Source organism: Tetrao urogallus, assembly GCF_951394365.1.
Source record: "Tetrao urogallus genome assembly, chromosome: 21".
NCBI classification, from domain to species: domain Eukaryota; kingdom Metazoa; phylum Chordata; class Aves; order Galliformes; family Phasianidae; genus Tetrao; species Tetrao urogallus.
Genome location: NC_136834.1, coordinates 4,943,758 through 4,966,580, shown reverse-complemented (window position 1 = coordinate 4,966,580; position 22,823 = coordinate 4,943,758). Strand labels below are relative to the sequence as shown.

The 22,823-nt window shown below is 38.5% G+C and overlaps 1 protein-coding gene across 1 annotated transcript; it reads left to right on the top strand.

The window, feature by feature from the left end:
- Window positions 1–1,533: 1,533 nt before the first annotated feature.
- Window positions 1,534–12,047, top strand: GNB1 (G protein subunit beta 1; the record flags this gene model as incomplete). Its single annotated transcript, XM_079545481.1, has 9 exons — window positions 1,534–1,590; window positions 4,228–4,266; window positions 5,600–5,706; window positions 6,747–6,810; window positions 7,388–7,550; window positions 8,119–8,185; window positions 9,345–9,546; window positions 9,916–10,132; window positions 11,941–12,047. 9 exons carry the CDS (start codon window positions 1,534–1,536, stop codon window positions 12,045–12,047), a joined length of 1,023 nt encoding a protein of 340 aa, XP_079401607.1.
- Window positions 12,048–22,823: the final 10,776 nt, after the last annotated feature.

The window sequence follows — 22,823 nt, the reverse complement described above, 5'->3', positions numbered from 1 at the left end:
CCGGGTATAAACTTGTAAGCTATGACATGACAAGATGAGATGCTTAAGTTCCTTGAGGTCATCAGTTTAGAATACTAGCTATTGCAATAAGAGAGAGCATAGAGTTGGGTGTGGTTATGTGGAATTGTTCTCTTTAGAGTGTCAAAGCTCTGTAGACCATCAGAAATTATCCTCGTCTTTCCCCCTGGGAAGGGCTGCCTCAGAGCTCTGGGGATAAAAAAGCCAAACCCCTCATGCTTGCCAAGATAAATAAGCTGATTAAATCTTAACGAAATAATATGTAAAGCTGCTAGCAAAGCATTTGCATTATTTAATAATAAAGGGTCAGTTCTGGCAAATAAAATGTTCTCAACCACCGGTAGTGTGTTCTGTGTGTTTTTTAATGACCTGCAGGTGCTTTACGTAGTATTTGGAAATGAGTCTAATATGTTGTTCTCCAGCAAAGGGCGAACTTCGTTAGTGAGTTTCTTTAGCATCTTACATTGACATTGTATGCAGAAGTTCTTTGGTTAAGTTCAGCTGTACCTCGACTTCTTCAAGTATAGAATGCTAGTGAAAATGCCAGCGTGGAAATGCCGGCATATTTCTAGAACAGACTTCTAACCATGAGCAATATGCTTGATGGAAAATACCTATATGTCATTATATGTCTATATGTCATTATAATAGAGAACAGCCCATTTGTTGAGGAGCTGTATGCAGAATGGTGGAGGGCATTCGGTGATGATTGTTTCACTGAGGCTTCATTTTTGGCCACAGAGTGCAGTGACTGTATTGATGTGTTAATGGCTGGAAATCCAGGTGCTGTAGTGGAGACGTGGCTTTAGCAGCACTTGTTTGAACTCCTTTTCTTAACCTAATGTTGAAAAAATGTTAATTTTATTCTGACATATATATCAATGCTGGAATCCTTTCTGGGAAATCTCAGGGGATGTTAACAATTGTCCAGAAAAAACTCAACAACACTTGTGAATGTTCTATCCAGATAATAGAACACACTTTTCATAACTGCTGTGTTTCAGACAGAGTTCATAAGGGCCTTTTGACAGCATTTTGCATTTGCCTGGCAGTATCTAAATATTTTAAGTTCTAATTTTGTGTCCTGTGGAGGTGTTCTGGCTTTCCTGTCTAACCTTAATATGAATTGCTGGAAGAGTCATTCTTGGGAAATTGAGTTTATAAAAAAAAAAAACTAAATCCAAAAAACACTAATGAAAGAAAAGATGCAAAAAAAGAGACCTGGAGGAGAAGGAATAAGTCCAAATAATAATCTGTTTTCTGTAGGTGGAAAAAAAAAATGGTGAACACGTATGCTAACAGGGTATTCTGAAGGCATTTCAGAGAAAGTCACCTGTATTTTGAAGATTAAAAAAACTATCAGTGATTGGTTTGTAAGTCCTGTTTGAGGTAACTCAGATTGTCTGCTCAGTTAGTTTTAATCTATGACTTCTGCTGATTCTTCTGTTACTGCTTGTCTTTCAGATTTCTGGTTGTTTGAGAGGTGGCAGCAGAGGACACCTTTAGCACAGGAAAATGAGTGAGCTCGACCAGTTACGCCAGGAGGCTGAGCAACTGAAAAACCAAATCAGAGTATGTATTTCACCAGTGGGTCTTGAAGTTTACAAAAAAGATGTGTGTGTCTTGAAGATGGCAAAGATGGACAGAAATGTGATGCATGATGCTTTTTTCCACAGTGTCAGAGTTAACGTAATGAAGTTCACGTATATGCACCTTTACACAAGTAAATCCACAACATGGATAAGATTGGACTCGATCAAGATGAATGGTTACTGAAGTTTTTCTGAGCCAGTGTTTCCGTTTATCTTTCAGTGTGTGTTTCACTTGCTCTTTTCAAGTGTAGTTTTGAGGAGCCTGAGAACATATTTGGGGCAGTAAGCTGGTTCCAGATAATGACCTTGTACTGAATAAATAGTCAAGGGGTAATTCAGAAACATGTGTTTAGTTTCCAGTAACTCTGAGAGAACAGGCTGAAGAATGAAGATGATTAAAACTTCCTGAGCGTGGTTAAAGGTTTACATAAACTGCATCTGTGAACTGTTTTGTGAATTGGCAGTATTCAGGTGAAGACTATAGGAGTCAGTATGTTGTTCTGAATAAATGGCGTGTCTGTTCTTCTGTTACTGAGCAAAAGAAGGAGAGCAGTCTGTTTATTTAAGGATAGAATGTAGTCCAAATGACATTTGTTTTAGATTTAATTTGAAAAATGTATTATGAAGCCCAACGTGAACTGGAGTGTAGTCAGTATTGTAATCCCTTGTGGAGGGAAACGTAACATATGCAGAACACAGTTTGATCTGTTCTTTCAGAATGAATTCAGTGACTATAAATGACTTTAATACAGGCCTATTCTAAATGTTCATTGATGCTGAGATTCACAGGGACTTTGCAGAGGTCTTATGCTTTAGTAGGAAGGACATCAAAGACAGAACAGAACAGCTGAAACTCCCCTGTCTTATTCAATTTGGTCTCCCTGTATGTATTTTTTTTAAAGACAAAAAAACCTTCTATCTTGAAAGCTTAAAAAAAAACAACCAACAAACCTCCTCTAGAAAGTGAAATAAAAACCTATTGGTTGTTTTTATGCTCGATAAGTTAAGATGTTCAAGATAAACTCTGTGAAACGCAGGCTATGACAGGGATTTTATTTAGTAGACTCTGGCTGAAGTTACATTTTGTTTGCTTTACCATCCCTTCTTGTGTATTCCTTCCATTAGTCTCCATCACCTGTTCTCTAAATATTCAGCCATACCTGGTAATGATTGAATTTTGCACAGACCTGAGAAGAGGCACTGTGAAGTTTTTCTACTTCTGTCCTCATTCTGAAGAGGTGGTCTTTTAATCTGGGAGTTAAAACTAAGTAAAGGTTTGCCTGCCTCAGATTAAGTTAACAGTACTTGTCTTCATTGTTCCATCTCTGTTTGAAGCATTATTTATTATTTTTAATGTATAGGAAGTTGTGTTTTTTTCACAGCTTTCTGACCAGCCAGCACACAGGAAATATCTAAACTGACTGTAAGGCTCAGATTTGTCGCTACTACTGCACACTGCCAGTCTCTAACTCCACAGAAGGAATCTCTGTGTGCTCTGTTATGATACTTGCTAGTCTGGATATATTGTTCCAGCCCCTTCAGACATAAAAGCTGCCTAGAAAAAGAAAGTAGAGTGTACTACTGCATGAAAGCGTGTGAAATGCGGCTGTTACAGAGTAGTGTTTGTGCTGGAATGAGCATAAACAGATCTATTAGTATGACAGTTGGCTTTTGGTGCTTTTAGTCTTCATTTAATGCTTGTTTAATTTTTTTTTTCCAAGGGACTAAGCAGAACACTGGTTACATCTTAAACTAAATTCTGTTACCAGAACTCCTACACTCTTGTGTGGGAGCACACATCCACACAGGCTGCGTGGTTACCTGTGCTTTTTAAGCAAAGTTCAGCCAGGTACTACTAACTGATAATGGGTAAACTGTGTGTGCTTCACAGGAGTCAATTGAAAAGGCTTGGCCAGTTATTTTCCCTACTTGCTAGCTCAGGATAATTCTCCAAATTTGGTTTTCCAAGGTGAAAAAATCCACTGAGTCTCAACGATAAGCCTTAAAATATTTCCTTTGGCAGATAGTTCTATTACCCAGTATTTCTTACAGCTAAAGTTAAGTTCTCTAGCTTATGTTTTCGTTTTCCAAGCTGTGTTCTTTCTACTTAATTCTATGGTCAGAACATTTTTTTCATATCTTCATATTTTTCAGCTACTAGGTTTAGTTTTGTTTTCTCCTAGAAGTTGCATGTACTTCTCTTACCTCTGCAATGAAAATCTTCATGTAACTAAAGTAGCTGAGTCCCTTTGAGTGATTTTGTCCAAACAATGTATTAGCGTAGGACAATTTGTTAACTGAAATATAGTTTGTATGTAACTAGCTTGATTAATGAACACATCTCATGCCTTACTTTTTCCTGAACGTGGTGGAAGTTGCCTGTCATTATGGCTGGAATCTTTTGCCGGATGTGAGGTTTCATGACAAGGAAATTTCAAGTGCTCAGCATGTTTTGACAGCAGTCTGTCACGTTACGTTCATGCTGCAGTTACGATGGGTCCCTTCTGAATAACAAACCAAAATGCTTTCTAAACATTATTTTGTGACAACTTGATTAACTTGACAATGCCAAGATTGAACAGAACTTCTTCTGAGTTCTCTAACTGTTCTATTGCAGGATGCTAGGAAAGCGTGTGCAGATGCCACCTTGGCTCAGGTAAGCAGTCAAGAGTTTAACATGAACTACAAAACATGTTCCCTTTACAGAAAGAAAATGTGCTGTAAAAAGGTACACCTGAGTGGATTTTTTTGTATTTATTTTTTTAATTTTGCCTTCAGGTGTTTTTTTTTTTTTCAAGAAACATATATGGTACTGATGTTGAGTTTCTGAGAGCAGTAACCTGGAGCAGTACTTTCTTGAAGAAATCACTCAGGGCTGATCCCTGCTGAAGGGAGCCGTTGATGTTTTGCTGCAGATGTGGTAGCAGCACAGTTGTGTTACTGGGACTCAGAACCATGAGACCTCTGAGGTTTACCTACTTATGCATCGATGCCCATGCTTTAGAACCTGAGTTGATACCTCTGCTGTGCTGTCCTGTTTTTATTTTGTTAACTTGGGAGAGGGAAACTTGTATTCTGTCACCTCTTGGGGATGGTGTGGTAGGTACATATGAATGTACTGATCTTGTGATTTTATTTTTAGGCACAGTGCTGCATATTTTCCAGGATGAAAGCGTGCAAATAAATAAATAAATAAATGTGGAGGGAGCAAAAGCAAAAAACTTTTGTATTACTAGCATGGAATGTGTCCATGATGAGGATTTTGTGTCATGGAAGTGCTCTTTTCACAGCGCTGATGGCCTTTGAAAAGAAGCAGAGACAATTGCTCAAATGTTCTTGCTAAATAATTCTGTAACATGGAGACATGAGAAATATGCAGACAATATCCATAAAACAAACTTGCATACTTTTGGATTTGTTGAGTTGTGTTCTTATATTACTGGAAATGTGTGCTGAGCTGGGTTTTTTATTGTTTTTATTTTTAACGAGTACTTTTCTTCAGACTGGAGAAATTATTGATATTAAACTTAGCTGCATAAGGACAGCTAAACTAATTACTTCCTTATGTTGCTATTTACTCACTCCAGAGACTGCTTTTATCTTCCAAAAGTTAAATAAAACAGGAATAATATGATTCTAGTTTTCCAGTATTTGGAAGGGAAGGTCATCTGGATCTGAAACTGAGTTATTCATCCATCTTTCAAAAGCGGAGGCATTGTCTAAAGGCTGAAATAGTGCACCCCATTTCCTGTCTATGAGCGGGGAAAAAAACAGCTAACAAAATGATGGTTTCTTGAAAGCAAGTACTGCTTCAAATGAAGTTATTCTTAGGCATTTAAAAAAGAAAATGGTCAATATTAAAAAAGAAAGAAGTAGGACTTCTTGGTTTGCATTGCGGTGCTTATTGAAATGTCTGTGTATGATGGTTTGTTTTGTTCTGTGGAGCTGTGCAGTGAAAGATTCAGTGGATGGTACAATTCCTGTTTCAGATCACAGCCAATATTGACCCGGTGGGGAGAATTCAGATGCGCACCAGGAGAACGCTCCGGGGACACCTGGCCAAAATTTATGCAATGCACTGGGGGACTGATTCCAGGTGGGTTCACTGTGCTGTGGGAAGTTGGGTGCATCCAACTGTTATTTACCTGTTCTGCCACAAGGATCCACTCGTTCAAAAAGAATGTAGGCAGCCGAGAGAACTTGGAAGCACTCAATGTAACTTCTTTTCTTCCTGGTATGTGTGGTTTTGTCATCAGAATCTAAATTTATTTTTAAAATGGGGTTTGGTCTGTTTGGCAAAAGTGCATTGTGACAGCTGTAAGATAGAAGCTGGGTTTGAAAAACAAAAAAAAAAAAAGCAAAAAACCAATAAAACAATAAAACACCACCAAGACAACAAAGCACTAGTGAGTGCATTGTGTTTGGCCAGAGGAAGAGTCATGGAACAAATCTGAGTACCTTATTGAACTATTTTCTCTGAAATTATTTGTAAAAGGAAAAGACTGAAGAGAGGTGCTTTATGGCAGTGTTCCAATATACCTTTGAGCATACTAAAAGTATGTAAAAGAGCTCTGAGCAGTTAACTAATGCGTTATGTGTCAAACAATTTCTGAGTGGAGAGTGTGGATTTAAGCTTAAAAAAAAAAAAAAAAACCTTCCTAAAGTTCTCCTTTCCATGAGCGACATCTTTGCTCTGTTTTTTTTCCCCATTGTATTTCAGTGCTGATATCCATTCAGTTTTTTGGGACTTAGAACTGTAATTTCTGTTCTAAAAACAGAAAACAAGTAGACAGTACAGATTGTCAGACTCATTGAATCTGAAGCCTATGTACAGAACACAAAGTCACTGATTCCACACAAGTTTTCTGCCTCCATTTTCAAGCTTGTTACCTATCTAGAGATTTTCTGAAGTATGAATGTGTGGACATGCTGATCATCTACTACGTATTTCCATAATATTTCACATTCAAAATGGATGATTCCAAAATAATTTCTTCAGTGCTGGTAGCTTGAATTGAGTAATGACATGCTGCACTTAAATGGTACCTTAGTTTTGACAGTATAGGCTGTTCTATCAGAATACATTCCTTCTTGTCTTCCTTCAATGGCTGAATTTACCACTTGTTTCCTTTTCAGGCTTCTAGTTAGTGCCTCCCAGGATGGCAAACTTATAATTTGGGACAGCTATACTACAAACAAGGTAAGATTAACTGTTAAGTTGATAATTAATGCAAAGGAGAGAAGTACTCTCTGTCAACCAAAGCAATGCGGACATGAGCCTAAATCTTGATTTCTCCAGTAAGAAATGTAGCAGTGTTTTGTGTGTGAAAATGTGCACTGCAAACAGAAGAAGACAAAGAGGAAGTTAGTTAAATATTAAGTCTTTGTTTGCTGTGGGCTTCAAAGTAGGATTTAAGTGGCTCTGAGAGTAACAATTTCCTCGCTAGTTCATTCATAACATAGCATCTAAGCCTGGAATTGGCAGTTCTGCTGACTGTATGTGGAAGTCAATGTTTTCCTGAACCTACTGCAAACTATTAGTAATCAGAGCACTGAAATAATTTGATTTTTTCCTCAAAATTGCTGATTAAGCTGAATTCAGGAAAGGCAAACCTGAGGTTTTAATTCCATGTTTACTTGATCTGGCAAGCTGTGTATTTTCTTGTCCTTTTGATGAAAAGATGTGCTGCTAGAGAGGGGGAGAGATGAAAACCTACTGATGCTGAATTATTGGATGAGTTGTTCTGCAGATGAAGTGCTGAATGCATTTGTTTCAGGTGCATGCTATTCCCCTGCGTTCGTCTTGGGTCATGACTTGTGCATATGCGCCTTCTGGAAACTACGTGGCTTGTGGTGGTCTCGATAACATCTGTTCCATTTATAACTTGAAAACTCGTGAAGGGAATGTACGTGTGAGCCGTGAGCTAGCTGGGCATACAGGTGAGTACGTTCCCAGATGGCCTGAGTTATGGAGGCACACAGTGAAATCTTTTCTTTTTTTTTAACATATGGCATTTAGTTTTGTTGGAAGGTTATCTTAACTGCCTGCTGTAGGGTGACAATTGTTTCAACTCTTTTCTGCATGAATCCCTCTACTGTGTTTTGTTCTGTTTGTTTTTTTGTAATTTAGGAGCTAAATAATGGTAAATAAAGCTGCTCAATAATTTTCCCTCTTGCTTCTAGCTTCCCCTAGTTTCAGTAAGGTAGTCCCAAAGCAGAATCTATCCTGCTTTGGTTAAGACACCTCACTTCTTGTGTTTAGATCAATTTGCTGTGATACTGATGTATCCTTATGCTGTTGTAATGGTTTAATTAGACATGGTCAGTAAAGAGCCAGAGTATTTTTGTCTAAAATTTCAGAGGTTTCTCTATAAAAATTCTGTTGTACTTTAGGCTTCTGTAGTAGTTCTTCCTGCATCTTCCAAGAGGAGGAGGAAGTGTATAAGTCAGTATGCAGCACGCAGAGTGATCTCTGATTTTATTCTTTGGCTTTGTGTGTTGCTTTCAGGATACTTGTCATGCTGTCGTTTCTTGGATGATAATCAAATTGTTACCAGCTCTGGCGACACCACTTGGTAAGCAGTAAAACTCTGACATGGTTGTTAGTAATGACGTCTCACGCTTCAAGTCTGTTGAAATAAACTTCTTCATAAAGGTGGTAGTCATCCAGAACTTTAAACAAGGTTGATAATTGCTTGTAAGTCACATTTTTGCTAGTAATGGAAGACTTGAGCTTTCAAAGCTTTAACCTTTGGCTGTTCAGTTAAGCCTGTGTTCTCAATTGACCTAATTTTTTGTGAAAAAATGATATGTAGACTTTTTTTGTATAATTTGCCTTTCAGAAATAAGTGACTTTTCTCAAAACACTTTAGTATTCAGTATTAATTACAGTTTTCTTTACAAAGTCATATTTAGATGTTTTTAATACGAAAAGCTCCTAGAAAACATTCTACACTGACAGCAGGCACAGCTTTTTTCCTTGAGGTGGATGTGGGTGTATGTCTTAATAAAAACTGGCTTCGGAATGAGAGAAGGCCTCAATCTTCTTTTCATTAGTTTTTGTATTATATCTGCTGCTTAAAATCAATACAGATCTCCCAGGCAGCAGTTCTTACAGCAAAGGTTGTCTAATAAATAGTTCTCCTACACAGTGTCAGTCTCTTTGAAGGCCCATTTATTTGTCCACTGATTCTGAGTAACTAATGGATGTAGACATTTTGTTTTTAATATCAAAGTGTTCCTAAACATAATGTATAAGAAAAAAAGGATCTCTTAAAACAAGGCTCATACGAGACAATGTAGCTGTTCTCAGGAGTTATCATAATTCCTTGACAGTTGTTTGGATAATGCTTTGTCCACCTGGGATCAGCCAAGCTATGAGAAGAATGACAAAGTGCAGTGACCTTCTGTTTGCCTAGTACAGATCTGCTGCTGGGGGATCTGCTTTATTGGGAAGTTAAAAGTGAAGGGATGATAGTGCTATTTCATCATTTTATACTCTTTGATTGTCAGAGTAGCAGTGATTTTGCTGTGTTGGGAAAGCAATGCAATTTTAAAATGTTAGACATAATTTACAAAGTCACACATCCTCAGTGAGTTTTTAAGAGTGGGAAAAGCTGACTTGAATTTTGCTGTCATTTACCACTGCTGCTTTGTGCGTTGGACAATAAGAAGGGCACAAAAGACAGGACTGTAAATAGGTTTTTAATTGTACCTTTTGATTATTCTTTCAAGCGCTCTCTGGGACATAGAAACTGGTCAGCAGACAACTACATTTACTGGGCACACTGGAGATGTCATGAGTTTGTCTCTGGCTCCTGATGCTCGGTGTTTTGTTTCCGGTGCCTGCGATGCCTCTGCCAAACTGTGGGATGTTAGAGAAGGAATGTGTCGGCAAACCTTCACTGGCCATGAGTCGGACATCAACGCCATCTGTGTGAGTGTCAGCGCGAGCAAGGACAAAGGATTTCAGTTTGTTTGGTTATGTTGGTCTCAGCTTTTAAGCGTGCACTGTATGCTGTAATATTATGGAGTGTTTTCTCTTAATGTTTTCTGCATCAAGTTCTGCTTGGGAGCAAGAGTGAAGTTCTATTCCAGATGTACAGTTTTTGGATACTCCTGAGACAATGGGCTTTATGCCTGGAATACCAGATGAAAAACATTTTGTATGTTTGGAACTTTTCTGACTTCACAGCATAACGTATTTTGCAGCCTTTGAGTAACTTGCCCGTTTTATCGGCCACTCTTTAAATTAATTTGCTGTCTTTTTTCTTTTTTCCCCATTCTTTTCTGCCCTCTGCTGAAGTTCTTCCCCAATGGCAACGCGTTTGCCACAGGCTCGGATGATGCTACATGCAGGCTTTTTGATCTTCGGGCTGATCAGGAACTTATGGTTTATTCACATGATAACATCATCTGTGGCATCACCTCTGTAGCATTTTCCAAGAGCGGTCGTCTCCTCCTAGCTGGTTATGATGACTTCAACTGCAATGTTTGGGATACACTGAAAGCTGATAGAGCAGGTAAACATATTTATTTTGAAATATGGAAAGCAGAGTTTTGGGGACTGGGGCTGTCTTTTTAGACATAGAAATTGTTTTGCTTGTGATCTGTTGAAAGCAATGCAACATACTGTCCACCTCCTCTGTGGAGGGCTTACAGTTGCCTGACATCAGTATTGGCACAGTAGCTTATAGAAATACTGCAAGCTGGAATTGACAGCGTTTGGCAGTCTGTCTGATGTTTCATATTTCACTGAACAGTGGCATTGATTTTTATGATATTGTAACTGTTCAGCAGCAATTTCTGGACACTGATTTGTAAAGGAATCACTTCTAAAAAGTTTTTCTTTAAAAATCCACTGCTTAGTTATTTTGTGTAAACTTTTAAAGTTGTTTTTAAACTATCAATGGAAAATAGCCCTTAGCACGTGCTGATAAAAGGATCATGAGAGATGTTCCCACATCAGTCACTCTAACTGCTTTGTTAGAGGTTTTGCTGCTCATTAGTGTGGCTGTTAAGGTGAAAGAATGATCTTGCATGAAATTTATTTGAAGCAGAGACTTCAGAAGCAAACAGGAAACAAAAAGATTTTGCAGATTATCTTTTGAGAAAGTAAATATGATTTCTTTCAATACAAAAGTTAAGTCAATTTAACTGGAGTTCTTTAAAAACAAGACTTCTCTTAGGGGGGAAAAAAAGGAGAAAAAATATGAGTTATGCCTCAAATATTTGATGCTTTGTCCTCATCCCCAGTTCTGCAATGACCTACTCTGTTATTGAGTATGGTGTTCCTAAGAGTGTCTAGGTCTGTTTTAAAAGCAAACAGGAAACACCAGCCAAGCAGAATTCCTCTTCACGTGGAGCTGTAAGGATTAGCTGCAGGTACTTGGTGCGAATTGTTGCTTTGAGAGGAGGATGTACTAAAGATCTAAACAAATACACGATTCTGGACTGTGCCCATGTAGTTTTTGTTGGATTTCTTGATTTCTCTCTGTCAGCTTTGTTTTATCACACAGATCACAGTTTTTTCTTCTAGAATTCATGGTAGTTTTTTATTAAATAGAAAATACAGTCCATGTGCTCATGGCATGTTTGCTGAACTTAAACTGCTTTAAGCTTTCTGCTTATTGAAGTGATCTGAGCAGAACTTATACTTCTGTACTGCCTGATATTGTCAGGAATATCTTAGCTCAGTGCAGTGGGCTGAGTAGAGATTGAGCATAAATAGTTGTTCCATTAAGTTAAATGTAACAGAGGAGAATGTTGGCTTCTGTATCTTTGTTGTTTAGTGTCCCTGTTATTTTTTTAATAGTACTATAATTGATATTCAGATCTCCATATTGGCAAAAGCTATGTAGGTGTTGAGTCTTGTAAGTGCTTGTAAACATCGCCAGTTAAAGATAGATGGAAAACATTTCAGTTTTCAGAACATATTTCAGCTTCTTTTTTGTGGGTTAAAATTCTGTAAAATCAAATGGATGTTTGTCACTATGGAGAGGAAATGCTAGCAGCGATGGTTGCACTTATTACTATGATACTGCTGACAGGATTCTCAAAGCAGTGATTTCACAGCTTGAATCAGTAAGGTCATGACTTGAGGAATATACAAGTAGAATTTTGGAGCCAAGCATTTTCTGCATTACTTCCTTGTGAACCCACACAAGTTTGTGCTTCAGAAAGCAAAAGCATTCAAAAATCGAAACCATACTTGTTCAGAATTCTTGAAGGAAGAGACTGAGTAATTGTGGTGTGGCAGCCTCACTGTTACTGAGCAGAAATAAGGAAGCATCAGAGCAGTGACAGGTTTGTTGCGTATTCTTATTTCCAGGTGTCCTTGCTGGTCATGATAACCGTGTCAGTTGCTTAGGTGTGACTGATGATGGTATGGCAGTGGCAACAGGATCATGGGACAGCTTCCTCAAGATCTGGAACTGAAGTAAGTAGGCATCAAACTAATTAATTCTGTCCTTATGTGGTACTCAGTGCTTTTTCACGGGTTCAAACAGTAGTCTTCTACTGATGCTGCAAGCATGTAATTCAAGTTAGGAAAGTCACTGGGGGGAAAAACAGTTTCTTGTGGGTTTTCTTGTTGTTTGTGTGTTTTTAGAAGGCTGCTTCTTCAACGTATGCAGTAATGTTTTTGTGGTAAACTACTCTTACTTTTCTGGGAGGGATGACTGGTATGGTCTTTAGAGTCTGGGTTGGCAAATAAATGGCAGTCTTAAAACCAGTGAGATAATGGCTGAATGCATCAGTGGGTAGTGAGAACGAAACTTGAAACTTGACTACGATTTATCTAAGTGCAGCTCCTAATCCATCTTTCTGTGTGTTAGGAGAGTGGCGGACTCCGTGACTGGAAGAAGTTTCCAACGATTGAAAATTAAAAATGATAGCATATTCAATCCAACTATACTAACTTGGACCCCCATCCTCCCCAACTTCAAAGGGCAAGATCTTTTCCGTCTCCTGTTGCTGAAATTGAAGAGCACAATTACCTTTCCAAGAAGAATTTCTGTGTTGTAAGCAAAATGAAATAGTGCATTCCTTTTGGGACCATTTCTTTTTTTTTTTTGTCTTGAGAATTTAAAAATCAAACACTATCATAAAAGCATGACCAGAAAATAAACTTGAGCATAATTGTGAAACAGTTAGCTTTCACTGTAGTTTCCAAGTTGAAGTTAAGGACTTTATCTCACACACTTGCAAATTTTAAAGTCATGTTTGTAGCGGGATTTTTTTCAAGTTTCCTTTTTAAATACATTTGTTTATGTATTTAATTGAGCAAAACAAGGGAGTCCTAGCCCAGAGCATCTGGGGGTTGTTAACGATGTAAATTTAGTCCCTACTTTTTTTATTTTATTTTCTAGTATCACAGATAATTGTTGCACAAACCTTGGCATATATAGGATAACGTTAAGCAGTAAGGTAACCAAGCACATGCTGTTCAAGGTAATGAATGCTTGTTTAAAGAATCCTTTCACGTTTTATGGATAACAAATGCAATCCTTGGTCCCTCCTACCCCCTCTTTTCACCACACTGATTTTTTTTTTAATCTGTTTTGGTTTTGTCCACTTGAAAGGGCAGTTTATATATCCTAACACTATCCTGTAGTCTCAACAACCAGGAATCTCTGTTTTCAAAAGAGACCTATCCTACACTTGGGTATTGAGTCAATTCTTTGTGTATGAAATGATGTACAAATCAATGTTTTGAAAATAATGATCTTGAACTTTCTAAGTTAAACGAGAAAAAAACCTTTTTTGATTGTTTGCCATATTGGGTGGGTTTACTCTTAGAATCGCATGCTGTAGAAATGCTAAAAAGTGCATATTGGACTAAGTCCTTAGATGTTTTTTTCTTTGAAAAAATAACCTGTTTAAAAACTGTAACCATTGTTGCTGTATTCATTTATTGTTGCTACTCTGTGCATAAATCTATGAAGAACTCAAGTAAAAAGCTATGCACGTTTTGGAGTAGCGTGGTAAGTCACTTTTTTTTTAAAAAAAACAAAAAGAAAAGAGAAACAGCCTGTTCAAACAATCGCTGTCAAAGATTTTGGGGTGTGGGAGGAGGGAACCTAAACCATCTTCTTTATAAAATCAGTTCCTCACAGCCAGTTCCTCTTGTAGGATGAGTCCTTTGCATCTGATTAGAATCATTTTTGTAACAAGCAGGTTTTCCTGGCTTTCTTTTCAAATAAAATGTTAAAAGCAGCAGTGTTTGGACAGCGGATTGTTCTGTTAAACTTTCCTATCTTCTCACTGTATCCAGAAATGCTCCTTCCTAGCAGCAGTAGTAGCTTTTCTCCATTTTGTTTTTTCTGCAACATTCTGTACAAAAATGTGCTGTAATTGTGCGTTAGGCCTGGATTTGGCATAAAAGATGAATTCCTTCTTTCTCTCTTTCATGAAACTACTCTGTAGAGCTTTTTCCACACCCTGTATCCCTCTTCACCTTTTGTATTTAATTTTAAAGTCAGTGTACTTCAAGAAAGCTGGATGCGAGATAGATACTATATTAAAATGTAATGTTATTTAAGATGTAATAAAGCAGTTTGACATGAGTTTTGACTGATCTGTTTTGCAGCTTATTGTTCTACGTACCAAACTGCTTCTGGCAGAAGAACTTGAGTTATGGAATATAATCTGAGAGGTCAAAACATGTCTTTAATTGCTCGGTATTTTAATTAGGTAACGTATGTACTGTGTTTGAAAGGTCTAAATTGTGTTCATGTGAAAAGATGCAGGACTCGGTGTTTTTGGTGTTTTTAGTGCTAAAAACAGTTGCAAGATGAACTAAAACCTCCGTGCTTTTTGTTAACAGATGGTATCTAAAAGTTGCCAGCAATATTTGAAAATATATATGTGAATGTGATACATGGCAATGCAGAATTTACTGATACAGTGTGTGTATGGAGTTCAGTGGCTACAGGCATTTTTCTTCCTCCATTCTTAATTATTTAGGATGGTCTTATTGCTAGGCCTTCTCAAGAGCTTAATTAAAAACAGTTGGCACTCCCTTAGCTCAGATTCCAAAGAAAAACAGCTGATGTGATTTGCATTGGTATACATCACAAAAATGTTCTGTGGAATATATATTGAGTGCAATGCCTGAAGCAGGAAATCAGAGAGCAGAATGGTTAGTAACTTCTTAAACTTTTGTGCCCTTTGATAGGAAAAGAATTGAGTGGAACATCTTATGTTACTGCCATGGGAGGATCTGGCCAGATAAGCTGTATTGTCAGTGTTAGCTGTCCTTACTGTAGGTATTGAGAAGGGTAAGTAGTTGTCATTTTAATGCTCAGTAAGAATAAAGTCTGCACAAAACAGCACCATATCTAGAAAACTCTTTTGATTTTGTACCCACAGAAGTAAAGTTCTGCAGCAACTCTTTAGAGATGCTGAAATGCAGTTGGTTTAGCAACTTGATATTGGTCCACTTAAGACCCCCAGACCCCCCCCCCCCCCCCTTTTTTTTTTTTTTTGTGGGTAAAATTTCTTTTGATAATCTGGCTCAAATTAGAACAGATTTTTATTCATTTCACACCAACGAAGACAAATTCCAATGTGAAGTCCTGGTTTCATTCCAAACATGGATATTCACAGCCCTGATAGAGAAGTATTAAAGTTTAAGTATGGAAGAAATGCTGGTGGCATTACTTAACTACAAGTCATAACTATGAGCTTTGGGTTTTGGGACTGTATAACACTGGTAAGTTGCTTATGGCTGGAAATGCTTAAATGTTAGAATTCAAAGAGTCTCTTCCAACTTCAGATGGTATAGCTGGCTTTCCACTCACATGGAATATTCTTGTTACAATTGATGTTTTGTATGTGAGTTTGTCTAGTCTGTAATAAAATCAGTGCAGATGTTATGGTATTACTTTGCTTAATCTCCATCCATACACTAAATTACTGTTTCTTACCTGTTCTGGTAATGCCTTTGCTTGGCAGTAAGATACCGAGGTAGCAATCCTGTGTCAGGAGGCTGATGTCATGTGATTGATTTGAAATGCTGGCAGGTGAAGATTTCTTTATTACAGACAGTGCATCTGTTAAACACAAAGCTTTACACTGTATTGCTTAGATGTCTTTTTCTGTGCTTAGTAATTCAGAGAGCTGTAACTCAAGAGAAAAGATTTTAATTTAAAGATCATCCTGGAATATGGTTCCAAAAGAGTAGCATCACGCTGCTGCTGGCACATTCCTAGAGCAAGGTTTTGTAAGTTGAGGATTGTGTTTGAAAATGCTTCATCTCTGCCTGGCCTCAGTGACAGCTTCTGTAGTTCCTTATTCACTGTGGGCTCTGGAGCCCACACAAGGGGATGAATAAAATATGTAAGAAACACAAAGGGATGTGGAATGGTGGCTTTGCAGTGAAATGGAGAGTAAAACTAACAAGGTGTGAGAAGCATGTTAGATGACAAAGGTAGCAGGACCAATGAATGAGTATTTGGGTAATGAATAGATGCAGAGAAAAGTCACAATTGTCTGGCCATGGCTTGGAAAGAGTGATGCAGTAAAAATGGGCATCCATGGAACTGTGTACCTCAGGCAGCTGAGGGCAAGAAGTCAAGTGGAGGAAGAGATGTCAGGTTTTGCAGTCTCAGTAGCTGGAGTTCAGAATGCTGTGTTCCCAGTGGGCCTTTAATTTCTCAGTGAATTGATGCATTTTGAAAGATCTGAGGAACTGTTGCTTGTAGATTGGAGTTGTACAGTTGAAGTGTTGACCATTGTGAAGTGCTTTGGAGTGTATGTTTAAAATCAGCTGTGAATCACTCTTAAAATTACTGATTGAATCATGCTCTGTAAGAGCTAAAGATAGATTGATCTGGTTTCTGGGAAGTGACAGAGTAAATAAAGAATAACAAAACTTGTCACCCTTGCTGAGTTGTGTAACTAGGTCTGAAAGAAATCAGGATCGTGTATGGTATTTCAGTTAATGCTGTTTTTAGGGTAGGTGCAGTCCTGAATTCAGATATGGGGTGAAGGGACTACAAAAATGAAGTAATGAACAAGTCTGAACAGCAGCAAGTAATTTTCAGGTAGCAATGCTCTGTTTTTCTCCCCTTTCTATGGCCTTCAGTAAGGTTGCTTTTGCTTCAGACATCAAACTAGTCATTGGATCTGAACTACAGTGGTCATTTTGTGTAAGTATTGTAATCCAAGGTGTAATAATAATACTGAAGTGTGATAGGTTGAATGTTTTTCTGCTTCAGACCTGTGAGAGAAAGGGAGGAAGAAGAGCTGGAGGAAGTTTAGAAAGATGATATCAGTTGCACTGTTCTAGAACTGGGATGCTTGGCCTATTCCCACGTCACTCCTGCTCTGAATTGTGCTGCCACATGGAAGTTTGCTATATGTTTGATGATGGACAAACTTGTATCCAAATGACAGCTGCTTGCATGCTGTCAGATTGGCTCTTTTCATTTTTATCTTCATAGGTGCTTTGTTCTTTCCTTGTGAAAACTTCATTTGGTAGAGGTAGAGAAATTAAAATTGGCCGATGTTAATTCAGGCAGGGTCTACTAGCGAGCTTTGGTTTCAACTGCAATTTCAGAAATAATGGATGGAGATTATGATGAGCCTCAGTAATTTTCTGCTTCCCCCCTGCCTCCCCCGTGTACTCCTTAGCACCTGCTTAACATTTTTGACATCCCTTGTCACAGATCCACTCCCAAGTGCTTGTTCTTTTCAGCTTTCCTCCTCTGCTTTTAGGTAGGTTTTGGGATCTGGAGTTTCTAATGAAGAAATATTGATTGACAAGGTATTTTTGCTGAGGTGGGGCTAAGATGATGTCCATTTCTAGCAGCATAATGAAGCATCTTTCTGCTGTAAAAGAAAACTGGGAAGTGTATTGTTTGTATATCAGATAGAGCTCTCATAAGTTCCAAGTCCTTGTTTAAGGGGGGGGGAAAAACCACAGAACTACAGAACTGTAATATTTGACTTTTGTTTCTCTTTGCAAAATAAGGATTCTGTGTTGAGTGAAGAGCAAGTAGGCAGCAGCAAATCCTTTTCTATACTGGTTGGTACTTGACAGTGAGTCATACAGAGATAATATGTAACTACATATATTTATCTAAACTTTCACTGTCTTTGACTGTAGCTCCTTATCTTTTTTTAGTGATGTACTTCCTGTGCTACTGTAAAGAAAATGGAGACAAGGACCAGCAGGAATAATCATGCTTGATATCTGACTCCCTGAAGCTGGTGCTTTTGCTTTTTGCCAATGAATAATCCAGTGAGAAGAACCAGACAGGATTTAGAGTGAGTGGTAGGCACTATATGACATACAAAGCTTAAGTAATCTATAAGTGAAAGTTTTAGTGCTATTTTTTCTTCATACGTTGAAAATGCTGAAAACCATGATAGCATCTAGAAAACATAGAAGTGGCGTAGATAGTTTACCTCTGCACACAGGATTGTACTCCTTAGGTAATACACCAACATACACTTCATTTTTATATACCTTCTGAAAGCTAGCAGAAATGTTTCTAAGAGGTTCTCAAGTTTTACCAATCATAAACAAGTTGTCTTACACAATGATGAAATTGTCGCTGCTCTTAGGCATTAAGAGTTCTTTAGCTGTGGACCCTTCTCTGTGAAAGTGCAAATCTTGTTGATGCACTTACCTGTTTTGATGATGTCTTCAAGGTCTAGACGTTCTGCTTCTCTACCTGTAATGAGGAGTAGTGTAGTTTGCCTGGTTATTTTAAATATGATCTGTAGCTGGGGCTATCAGTCTGCACTCACTCAGATCATGTAGGGAAAGCTTGGAAATGAAAAGCCTCAAACGGTATCTTTCATCTCACTTTCTTCAGAAGGAAGAAAGACAGATGAAGTTCACCTGCTGCCAACATGAAACTAAAAAGTTCACGGCATTTGCAGGTGCTCAAGGCCATCCATTTTCCCCAGTCATTGAACATTTTCTGGTTTGTATTTTGTGTTTAAGCATTAACTGTTTCACATTTGTTTCTTGTATGTGAGTGGAGAAATCATCAGGTTAGTCTGTGAGTCCCACTGCGATGCCAGTTCCACTCTCCCTCTTGCCATTCCAACTGTTCTGCAGTGCATAGGAACTGTGTAACCATTAAATAGCTGCTGTTCTTTGTCTAGTGGGGGTCTGAGCTCTTGAATAAATAATAAGTATGAAAGGAGTGACAGCTCAGGGAGTGATGGGCACCAGTTTGCACTAATGAGAGATCTGGGAGCTTTTCCAAGAATGACTGCATTATTTAATTGAATAATTCTATATTCCATCTACTGCTAGCATCAGATGTGGAGTTAACCCGTTCTGAACAGCTTTACAGTACTTGTCCCAGATTCATGCTGTGAAGTAACATCAAAGAACTGTCTGAAGTATGTGAGGATGCTGAATTATAAAGCAGAGCCAAAGAGCTGAGAAAATGGTGAGGAACTCAGATGGTAGCCCTGTTTTCCTTGGTGGTGTTTGAGAGACTTTAATACTTTATAGCATGGAAATTCAGCTCTGTGGTGGAAGACAAGCCCATAAAACAGTTGTCCAGGCTTCCTGAAAGGTTATGTAACTTGGCAGCTGCATTGCATCTGAAAGTTACTTAGATCTTTCCTTCCTTCCCCCTTCCATGTCACAAAGCCAGCAGCTTTCATTACTCTCCTGCTATTTAGGATCCCTTGGTGAAATATTCTGCAAGCGATTCTAGTTTGTACCTCTCTGTTTTCAGAAAGATTATCTTAACTGCAGCAGATTGAAATAAAAAGATTTGTGATCCTGCTGGAAAGCATGTGCATTAAGAACTAATTCATGGTAGTGCCATGCATTATTTAGGGGCTTTGCTTGCATGAGTGATCAAATTCAGACTCTTCAGCTGCTGGAAATTGAGGATTATGCTGTATGTAAACCTCAAATACTGCTTTTCCTAGGCTTGTATGACATCTGACTTCTGATCAGATAGTCATAACTGTATAATTAACTACTAGGTTAATTATTTCCAAGCAGTTCGGTTTTTGGTCACTTATATTGAAATTTTGGTTTCAATACGATGTTTGAATGTGCACAAATCTTCTGATTTATTTTATGAAAGGGAGTGAATGTCAGATGAAAGGGAATTAGACTCTCAATCAAAGAGACTTAGGGGAGGGGTTTTTTAGCTATGAAGTTCACATTGTATTGCTTTGACAGGCAGAATCCAGTAAAACTAAATCTTGATTCCCTTTGTAGCTTCACAAAAAAAAAAAAAATTAAAATTGATTTATTATTTAATATCACATAACTGGCTGTTAGCAGAATGTTAACTTGAAATGTGGGAGAAATCACAGGTTGAACGTGAAGATCAGGAGGCTTATTCCACAAATCACTCCAGTGAACGCAGGCTGGGGAACAGTCTGGCCAACTGGTGGATTTCCTTCCACATCATCTTCTGCAAGGTATCTTCCTACCGTGAGCACGAAAGCCATCCTCACTAAACACATGGTGTCATCTAGGATAGTCTAGCAACAGAATGAAATGGGCTTTGTGTAAATCTGATGTCTGCTGGCTTCAGAGTATCAAACCTCAGTTTATAGTGCCATCTGGTGCTAATATCTGGCTTAGCCTGGGGACTCGTCTCACCATCCATAATGCTTTGCGAGAGAAAGGCTCTCAAGGTCAGGATGTGGCCCAAGGAATCAGAACGGCAGCTGCTATTCCGTGCTGTGGAGGCTGCTGTGCTGTGCATGGGGCAGCTTGGGATGATTTGAAATACTGCAATGTGGTCATACTCGTGGCATTGCCTCGTGGGAACGTGCGTACCTTTGCTTTGCAGTGAGGTAAATTCATGAAATATTTTTATGCCCTACCCACGGTGTGATGAGCAACCTGGGAACACGTGTAGTACAGCATTGAGGAACACTCAGGTCTGCCCCAGGAAATGCACCCCCCTGCATGCTTTTAGAGAGCCCTGTGCTATGCAGCAATGTGGGAATACATGATCCCTGCTACCATCAGATAATGCTGTTACAGACAGCACTGTCTTGTAGAACCTAGAATACAAAGTGCTAGTCCTTGCATAGGTGTATAATGAGATGATGCCACTTATTCTGTGCTGTTCATCTCTATAGCCAACATGTAACAGTACAGCAAAGCCAACCTTCTGCATGTTCTAAACTGGACTGACCTAAAATAAACTGCAGGAAACTGGGGAAAAACACCCAGAAAACCCACTCACTCTGTCTGAGGACCACTCTGCTGTCTCAGAGGTTATGTAAGCAGGGTTACTGAGTTTAATAATTCACCTTTTGTACTTGAAACTTGAGATTTTTGAGCTTAATTTGTATGTTAGAGACCTTTGCTCCATCTCGTAAACACTAGGAGGCACTGCTTGTTCAGACTACAAGAGTGAGCAGTTTTTACTGCGTCTTCCTTTCTGGTTACTGGGATTTAGTTTTCACTGTTCCCTGCACACCTGTTTGTTTTGTTTTTAAATATGGGGTATTTTGTAGATACATTTTCCTTTTGTGCGAGGGGAAAAGGCGGCTTTCACCTCTCTGTGCCTTTCTGAGAAGCAGAATAAAGGTTTTGAATGGGAAGGTTTTCAAATGCATCTGTTATCTGTGCATCTGCAAAATAGAAGGGAATTGAATACATGAAAAGAATGTTAATAATGCTGGGGTGTCGAGAATTCTAATGCAAATGAGCCAGCAGTTGGCAGAGACTAGCCTGCTTTCATTTCTGTTTTGGACAGAAGGATGCATTGTAAGGCTTCTATCCAGTATTAATCCCCACCTTATACTGAAGCTTTTGAATACCAAACTTTTTTCACCTGCGTCTGTGTTGCACCAATTTTATCAACTGTTCTTGGGGGTGAGGGGTAAATCACAGCAATACCAGGGCACTAGATAGATTTCTTGTGCTATTAGGTGGACAGCAAAACCTAGAGCTTAAGGGAACAAGGAAAAGTGATTACAAGAAAAAAAGAGGACAAGTTACCATTTAACTCAAGGGACTCCCTTTTCTTATTTCTCCTTTAAACTGTGTTTAGTACAGGAATGCCTTCTGTAAGTGGTCTGATAAGCCAGCCACTACAAAGCAGTGCTTACTTCAAAAGACTTGAGAGCCATGTATAGTAAGAAGATATCCATACCTTGGGTGATGATGGACCTAACAAAACCATTTGAGTTTTAACTCATAAAGAATTAATGAGCATCAGCTGTAATGCAGTAAGGAATGCCCATGTTTGCCATGCGTTGTATGAATGCTAAGTACTTTAGTTAGTGTGTGATCAGATTTTGTTGTAGTAACCTAAACATAACAATCTTTCAGTTACCTTCTCTTTTGAAAAATCAGCACATAGCATCTCTTGTCTAGGTACTATACATACAAGAAAAAATTGCAGTGTAATGCTTTCACTTGGTGACCTCTGGTAGTGACAAGAAAAGGGTTTGGCCATTTTGCTTTGTGTCTTGCCTTTGTGCCTTGCATAATGGTCTCCATAGGTCAGTGTGACTGGTAATCCGTGACAACAAAATGGAACTGAATGTAGAGGAATCATCTTACTCTATTTCTTTCCTACTGCTTGTGACTCTTTTCAAAGGTTGGGCAGCTACACAAGCTTCAAATGAACTTCTTCCATTATTACCATACCATGTTTATCTTATTTGTTTGACTTGGATAGTTCCTGACAAGTAAAGGACTCAGAACAAACAGCACCACCCCACTTTCAAGAGTGAACTGGTAGATGAAATTGAACTTCTAATCTTTCAGTTTGCTTTAGTGATGGGATCTGTTAAGTGGGTAGCTTAGGTAATACAAACAAGTCAGTTTCCTTGAAATACTGCAGTTACTGAGGTAGGATTTCTCTCCTGTATTCTTATTACAAATGTTGCAGGCACTGGTGGTTTGCATTCAAGGAGGAATGTTGCTTAGATGTCACCACTCAGGGTGAAAGTATCTAATGGAAAACCAGAGGAATTTTTCCCTAGAGTCCCCATTAGTTTTTCCACTTGGAATTGCAGAATTAATTTTATCAAGTGTGAAAATCTAGTGCAGCAAAGATTTAAGTGATGTTTGACTTGGGAAGGATCTTGTAGGACAGGTGGTGGCCTGGTCTGCCCATCTAACAGTGACTGGGCCTGAAATTTGACAAGTAGCGCTGCGGCAGCTTTTTTGCCTTTCCCAGATCTGTGAACGGTAAAATGTGGTGTAATAAATAGATCTCTTTTTTTAATTAAATGTTTGTATTAGAGTAACAA